At 45.0% G+C, this 7686-nt stretch overlaps 1 protein-coding gene across 1 annotated transcript; it reads right to left on the reverse strand.

The window, feature by feature from the left end:
* Positions 1 to 1004: 1004 nt before the first annotated feature.
* Positions 1005 to 6165, reverse strand: PFN4 (profilin family, member 4). Its single transcript, XM_010002387.1, has 4 exons — positions 6049 to 6165; positions 4437 to 4574; positions 3014 to 3119; positions 1005 to 1033 (listed from the first exon to the last, which is right to left on the reverse strand). Exons 1-4 carry the CDS (start codon positions 6163 to 6165, stop codon positions 1005 to 1007), a joined length of 390 nt encoding a protein of 129 aa, XP_010000689.1.
* Between the last annotated feature and the right edge of the window lie 1521 nt (positions 6166 to 7686).

Raw genomic sequence — 7686 nt, forward strand, 5'->3', positions numbered from 1 at the left:
CTGCTCTGGAGCTTCTGTTCCAGCTGCCTGATCGCTCCTCTTCCTGCGGCTTTGCTGTTTCCCCCAGAGGGAGAAGGATCAGATCACATCTCCCTGTCGGCATCTTGAGCATTGCAGTTGTCAGGGAATGAAACTGACACTTCAGAGTATTTACAGTGACAAATCCCATCTCCTCTATGGGATCCTTCTGTGGATTTTTTTCCTATGGATTTTGAGATTTTCTTTAATTCAGGCTGTTCACCTCTTCTTTGAAACTGAACTAAATTAGAATCAAACACAGCTGAAAATAGTTTGTTCTCACGTGGCTGAAAGAGCTAATGGTTTCTTTGTTTCTGCAGATGGGAACTGATCATGGGGAACTGGTTGTCTTGAGCCTGCTTTTCAGAGCCTCAGCTGTCCCCTGTCCAATAATGGGTTCACTCAAATGTGGATTCTTTGATGTGTTAAATGCCGGTCTGATTCAAACCTGGCAGGGGTGTTGCTTCTCCTCCCCCATCCTCACAGAACTTTGCAATCCACTACAGTTTAAAAGAACTTTCTGTTGCAGTCAGTGGCAATGCAAAATGTCAACGTGTTCAAAATGTGTTTTATTTGTAATAGTCCAAGATGTAGAGAACAACCTTAAAATCTGTTGATGTAGCTGTTTCCTTTGTCCCTTGAGTCTGTGATGCTAGTAGAGAACTTACTTTGCTTAGGCAGAAAAATAATTTTCATAGCTGGAAACAGCCTAAAAACAACATTAGACAGATTAAGCAGAGCATCTCAAACCAAATACTGAAGACATCAGTTTGAGTTCAGTGAAGAAGCTTAGATGATAGACCTGATAGTCCTGTTATAATCAGGGAGCCAGCAAGTGTTCTTGAAAAAACAGAAGGGAACTCAGCAGTCAGAATGTTCTAAAGCAGCAGTTTCTTGCTTAAATTGGACACTGCTTCAAACTTCTATGCGTTATTTCCCCATGACCATTTGTTCTGAGCTTGATGAGGTTTAAGTTTTCTGCTGATTCAGCTACCTCTCTGTCTCAAGTAGTCAGCTGGAATAACACAAGGAAATATATTTTTAAAAAATTGAAGAACCAACAATGATAAAAATTATATACAGAACAGCTGCAATGAAGATGCTTATTTTCAAGTTCAAATCCACCTCAGACTACATGGTACTCAAAAGAAGACAGTATTTCCAGCTGAAAATTAAAAATATCAATACCTGTATTCACCAGGTATTATCTGTTCTAGAGAATAAACACTGAGCACTTTAAATAATTTTCAGAAATCTCTTGCAACTTGTGAAGAAAAGCTGTTCTGTTATTGTTGTTGTTTTTTTTTTTTCATGAAGAAATCATCCAGAACAGCAAGAATAAATCCCAGAAAATACACATTGTCAAACCTGCAGTGAATCTGGCTCTGGAAACACTTAGACCTTAGACTTTGCTCAGGAGCAGCGGCCAACCATGAAAAAAAATGAGACTGTTTGCAAGATGAAGTAACTTGTGTGCAAATCATTGCAGGGCTTTGCAAGTCTCACAAGTTTACAGTTTCTGCCTTTCTCCCTTGGCAGCAAAGAAGCCAGTAACAGCTGTGATAATAGAATAACAGACTGGTTTGGGTTGGAAGGGACCTTAAAGATCATCTAGTTCCAACCCCCCTACATGAGAAGGGATACCTCCCACCAGACCAGTTTGGTCCAAGCCCCATCCAACCTGGCCTTCAACACTTCTGATATGGGTCCTGAATTTATTGCTGAGCCAGCTGGACAGGCTTGGGGATAAATATCACGATGGCATCTTTTAGATCTGCTCCAGCTCCCTCTGTACCACTGCAGAAAAATACTAGGAGAAAACTAGTCTGAAGTTAACTTCAAATATAAGGCCCAGTTCTTGGCCTGATGAAAAAGTTTCAATGAGAATATTATAGCTCATTCCAGACTAAATAGCTTATGCCCCAAACCACAAATTAATTCCACTTACTTTTAGGCACCTAAATGAGGGAAAAATGCTAGGAGGTCTGGGCCTACCATTCCATTCCTATTCAGTAAGAGGAGATGGGCATATCCAAAGGTTAAGCTGGATCTTACTGCCCTATAAAATATTCCTTAGAAATACCTTTGAAATTCCTTAGAATTACCCCTATGGTGAAAATCAAGGCTATCCTGGGAGTCTGCTTTTGTGCATCTTATCCATTGGGATGACTCAATAAGATGGTTGTATCCTTGGTATGGAGGTATGGAGTCAGCTGTAAATGAAGATGTGTAACTCTTGTTATTCATCTCCCAGACCAAGGACAATGAAGAGTCCTTGCCAGCACCCCACACATTTGAGAAGCAGATGGGATTCTGCAGCTGGTCTGCAAAGGGCTGGGGTTTGCAATATTCCCAGATGAGGAGGAAAGAAATGTTAACCCTGTCTTTAAAAAACTGAGCCCAGTGAGGAACTTCAGAGGACTCCCACAAAGGAAACTTGGGCAGGAGAGGGAAGGAAATGGGCACTGCTGTTAGAGAAGAGGCACTTTGTTACTGAGAGACAAGGACACTAGCTTCATGGTGCCTCAAGACAGGTAGGAAAGAGACTCCAGCTTTCTTTGAAGACTAGGCAGAGAGAGGAATTTTGAAACCCTTAGAGATTTTAGGTGTCTGTGAAGAAGTGGCTTGAGAAACACAGTATCAAAGCTGATGCTCTACAGAAGTCTGCCTAGGACTGTGCATTAGGTGTATGACATCAAGAAAATGCAACTGCCAGGTACCATTTTGTTGAAGGGGAACTAGCAGAAACTTGAGATAGAAGGGCCAATGAGAGAGGGTTTGGCAAGCTGGACATAACCACAGAGGCTTTGAAACACAGTGGGATGTGATGTCTGCAGAGGGTTTAGCTGTGGAGCCATAACCACGTCTGTGTTCAGTGTCCCAGATTTTCAGGATTTTGTTGTTAATCAGATGGATTTTTGAAGCTGTTTCCAAGGGCAGAGCTAATCGGGGAGACACTGACATGTAGGCACATGGATACAGGTATCTCCCTCACCTAGTTTCTCCACAGCTTCCACACACACACTGGCATACATGCCCACTCTGTAAGTAGCAACCAGGATCGAATGCTTTGTCTTCACAACTATCAGGCCTCCATCTGGCTAGGTAAGATGGGAAAACAGTATAAGGTTACAAAGTTCTAAAAAAAATTCATAGGTGTACATATTGCCTTACAATATGGGCCCATCCCAGACATTTTCTTTGCCAATATACCTGTTTTCTTGATGAAAAAAAGGCAAACACTGTCTTAAAGTCTAAGCCAGGATGCAGCCAGCCAGCCCATGTTCTAAAGACTGCTGGCTGTTAAAGCAAGTCAGTCAAATACTTTAATGTGTTGCATATTCTCACTTCCAATGATTAATGCATTATTGCACAGCATTGTGAAGAATTTTTTATCCCAGTGCTCCATGTCCTATGAAAAAGCATTATTAAATGCAAAGACAATAACTAGTATTTACATGTAAGTGTGCCCAGTGTTTTACAAACCCTGCCTCCCCAACTCTGCCTCACTTGTTTGGAATAAGGAATGGAAAAAGACATTGCTAAGTGTGGCATTTTTCTGAGACAGGATCCAAGTTTAAGAGCTGCTCAGCTTCTTCTAAAAGTTGCTTAGCTCATGTCAGGATGGATTTACTGGGCAGAGGAAGGATTAAGGAGACTCCAGTAACAACCAGCTGGATGTATTTATTTCCCATTGTGTGACTCAGCAGTAGAAACACACTTGCCCTGCTGAGCCTGGCTGCCTGCAGCCCTGTCCTGCTCCTGAATTCCATGGGTGAGTGACTGAGGCTGGAGTCCCACAGGGTGAGGGAGCTGTCAAAAAAGGTCCTGCTCAGCCCTGTCTCTTCTGTCCCCCCACCCCATTACCTACTCCTGCCACCTTATTCTGGCCCTGGGCTTGCCTGCCCCTTCTATTACCTGATTAATTGGTTAATTAATTAATGAGTCAAGACACCAACCCAGCAAAAAAATGAAGTGCTAGATTTTTCTGCATTAGGGAGATGAACTGATTCAATGGAGAAACAGGACAGGCACTGCAGCTGGTGTCAGGGAAATGAACAGTGTGATCCCTTCAATTTCTAATGTACAGCTGACATTTGTTTGTATTCTTCACCTTTTTGAGTGGAGAGAAGGATGATATGGAGAGAGAGAGAAAGAGAAATAGAAAGAGAGAAATAAAAAAGGGGGAAAGAGAAAGAGAGGAAGAGAGAAAGAAAGGAAGAAAGAGAGAAAAGAGAGAGAAAGGGAGAGAAAGGAAAGGAAGGAAATGAAGGAAAGGGAGGAAAAGCAAGCAAGCAAGAAAAGAAGCATGTGAAGGTTTTGTGCTTGTGTGACAGGATTCACAAAACAAGGCAGGAAGAGAAGGATGGAGGAAGTCTCCAGATTCCTCAGGATGGCCACAGCTCTTGTCAACGTACGTTGTGGAGATAGATGGACTGCTCATCTGCACGGACACATCTGTAGTACTTCTCCTTGAAGTAGAGTCCTTCCCTTCTGACTTGCAGTAAGTTCTTGTAGAAGCTGTAGATGAGGTTTAAAGCATTCTCTGGTGGCACCTATGTTAACACAACTCAGTGTTGTGGGCCAAAAACCCATGTCTTGGTAATGGTAACTGCTTTCTACCCTCCCACTGCTTAAAGGTACAATGTAGATTTCAAAACATCACAATAAATATCTGCCTATATTTTAAACTAGGTGTAGGTTCTGTACAGGGTGACCAGACCCTTCTGTTGAAAGGCAGCAGGAGGTAGGACACAGGCTCCCTGAGCATGTGCAGAGCCCACCCAGGGATGCCAGTTTCAGATACACCAAGTCTTCCACAGGGACATGTAACCTTTGGCAAGCCCAGAGCAGATTGTCACACCTCAATGCAGCAGTTGACACAGGTCACAAATCTACCCCTGTCAATGAGCTCTTGGGCCAGTGCCTGTGTAACAGGGTCACTGGTTTGGCAGATTTATATTCAGCTGGTTGGATGATCCAATGGTCCCTTCTGGTCTGAAACTCTTTCAGTCAGTGGAGCTGGTGTTAATTTATAGAGGCTGAGGGCTTTGCTCTGGACCTCAGCCTGTAATCTGCCTTGCTGAAGAGCCAGCAGGCTGGTATCTGTCAAAGCTGTGTTTTATTCTAAAGATAATTTACAATTTAAAGGTGATGTCACTATTCCCTACTGGACTGATGACAGTCTCTGCTGGGAATCTGCCCCCAGGCATGGGGCTACCTTCTAACCACATTCTTCTGAGCGTGCCAAGGGCAGCAATAGGTACCCCTGGGAAAACTGCTTGGAAATGTTTGAGAGCAGGGGTCATGGGGATTAGGAGAACAAAGGTTGCCTTCCAATGATGTAAGGATGAGTGTGGTGTGGGCAGTATTTCTGAGCCCAGACAGAGATCACAGCCTGTGCCAGGGGATGGACATCAGCTTTGCCATGTACTGTGGTGTGACCAGAAGTGCTGGTGCTCTGCTCTGTCAGCTGGTGCACAATGAAAACTGATTAGCTACATCATCTATACAAGGAAATTTAAGGTGCTGGGGAGCAGTGCTGGGCTCTGTTGGAACGAACAGCCTTTGTTCAGCTTTGGCCTGGGCCAGCAAACACTTTCCCAAAAAATTCCCAAGCACAGTTTTCAGAAGTAGAATGTCCCAGGACAGCTCCCCACAGGCACAGCCCCTCTGTCTGGGGGTGCAGTATGGACATGGGTCCTGCCACACCACCAGTCTCAGGGAGCCCACCTCCCAACTGCTGCGTTACTGGTGGAATCACTGAGTGCCAAGGACTCCTGCAAAATGGCAACTAAATGACATTTTCTTCCAAAGATTAGGGATGTGAAATTGGCCACCAGCTTCAGGCCAGCCTCTCAGCACAGCAGGCAGGCTGTCCCCCTGTGCCTCGGGCTCCCAGCCTGAAAGCAGCAAGGGTGTTTACTTCACAGAGGGCAGCACTCCCTGCTGTCACCACTGCTTTGTGCTCTGGATTCCCAGCGGTTCTACCTCTGCTGTCACTTCCCAGGATGTTCTTTGGTCTCTTACATGAAAGCCAAAGGTCGATGCCAAGACTTTCTTTTCCTCTATGCTGATGATGGCAGCATTCTCTACATGCTTTGTTCTGATAAGACTGTAATTCAGCAAATCCTGCAGTTGGTTCATTTTCCTTCTGTTCTGTGACAAGAAATAGATGTATAAATGTTCATTCCCCTTCCCTTTTCTATTATAAACTAGATCTTCCTCCATATGGAATTCAGGATTTTTAGCAGAAGTAATTCTAGGCCTCAGAGAAGCAAAATAACAAATATCCTAAAACCAAGGAGAACAGCAGAATAGACCAGCAGGGAAATTGTCACCTTTATCAGACAGGCCATAAAAGTCCAGTTACATTTTTACAGCGTATTTCTGGGTTGTTTTCTACCTGGCATTCAATTTCCTCTCACTGAGGAAACAGTCCCCAGTGAAAACACTAAGAAACAAGGTAAAACTAACTACAAGTAGCAGATCAGAGCAGCAACTGGGGTGGAAAGGTGTTGATTTCTGGGCCAGGCTTGGCCCAACCCAAAACTTACTTCCTTTTTAAATCATCAGCACCAGAGCATGGTTATTGTTAGACCTCTGGGTCAGTGTGATCCTGGGAGTTGTTTGGGTGCTGCTGGGAATTAAATCTTAGATCCCTCTCGTTTGTTGTTGTCTCTGGCTGCATCAGCAGCAAGAAGAAAAGTTAGATGCTGATTAAGTCTTCAGAGACTGCAGCTACCAGGTGCTGCAGACTGACAGCTCTGCTCACATGGTAATTAGCAGCAAAGCAGCATTTTCTTACCACTAAAGTACAGGCACATCACACATGAGGTTTATGTTTCAATTTTAGTTTCATGAAGTCAGCATGAGTGATAATGTATGAAATCTTACAGTAGAATTCAGGAGAGTAACTCGGGGTGAACCTGGCAGCTTTACTGCTGTGGAACCCAGAGGAGTTTGTTCCACATGAGGGGACTGGGAATGGGATGGATGTTGCAACTACATCAGTGGTCAGGCTGTTCAGGCAGCACAGCAAAGGGTCTGTTGGAAAGACAGCAGGATCCAGCATCTGCTATTTATTCTCCTGAGCTTTGGGGATGTATTTTACAGAATCACAGACTGGTTTGGGTTGGAAGGGACCTTAAAGACCATCTAGTCCTACCCCCCCCACATGGGCAGGGACCCCTCCCACCAGCCCAGGCTGCTCCAAGCCCCATCCAACCTGCCCTTCAACACTGACAGGGATGGGGCAGCCACAGCTTCCTTGGGCCACCTGTTCCAGGCTCTCACCACCCTCACACTAAATGTGTGGCCCTCTGAGGCACCAGCAAGTTAACGCTGGGAATTTAAGGCTGGTCCTTTATGGACAGGTGTTGTTTTCTCCTTTGCTCAGAAGGCAGGAGCAGAGCAACCCTCTGGGCACACGGAATGTGCCCAATACACGTTCCCCTCCTGCACTGGAGGCAGCTCCTCTGAGCCTCCTTTCCACCACATTGCCTGCCCAGCCCTTTAGCTCCTTACACTTCTTCTCTGGTCGCTTTTGGGTTTTGTTTGACATTTTGAATTAAAACTAATATTTAAACGGGAACCAGCCCAGCCAGGGGGCCGTGGGGGCTGCCAGGGGCGACGGGAGGCCTGGCAGAGGGGAGGGGGCTGGGCCTG

The sequence above is a fragment of the Chaetura pelagica genome, unplaced genomic scaffold (assembly GCF_000747805.2).
Source record: "Chaetura pelagica isolate M959 unplaced genomic scaffold, ChaPel_1.0 scaffold46, whole genome shotgun sequence".
In the NCBI taxonomy this organism is placed as follows: Eukaryota; Metazoa; Chordata; class Aves; order Apodiformes; family Apodidae; genus Chaetura; species Chaetura pelagica.

What these genes read in the sequence shown, in the direction of transcription:
- PFN4 (XM_010002387.1), bottom strand. Translation starts at nt 6,165, where the DNA reads ATGAACCAACTGCAGGATTTGCTGAATTACAGTCTTATCAGAACAAAG. An exon ending in CATCGACCTTTGGCTTTCAT is followed by an intron (nt 4,575 to 6,048) that starts GTAAGAGACCAA and finishes GTGTTAACATAG; the next exon opens with GTGCCACCAGAGAATGCTTT. An exon ending in GGAAGCTGTGGAGAAACTAG is followed by an intron (nt 1,034 to 3,013) that starts GTGAGGGAGATA and finishes GTGTTATTCCAG; the next exon opens with CTGACTACTTGAGACAGAGA.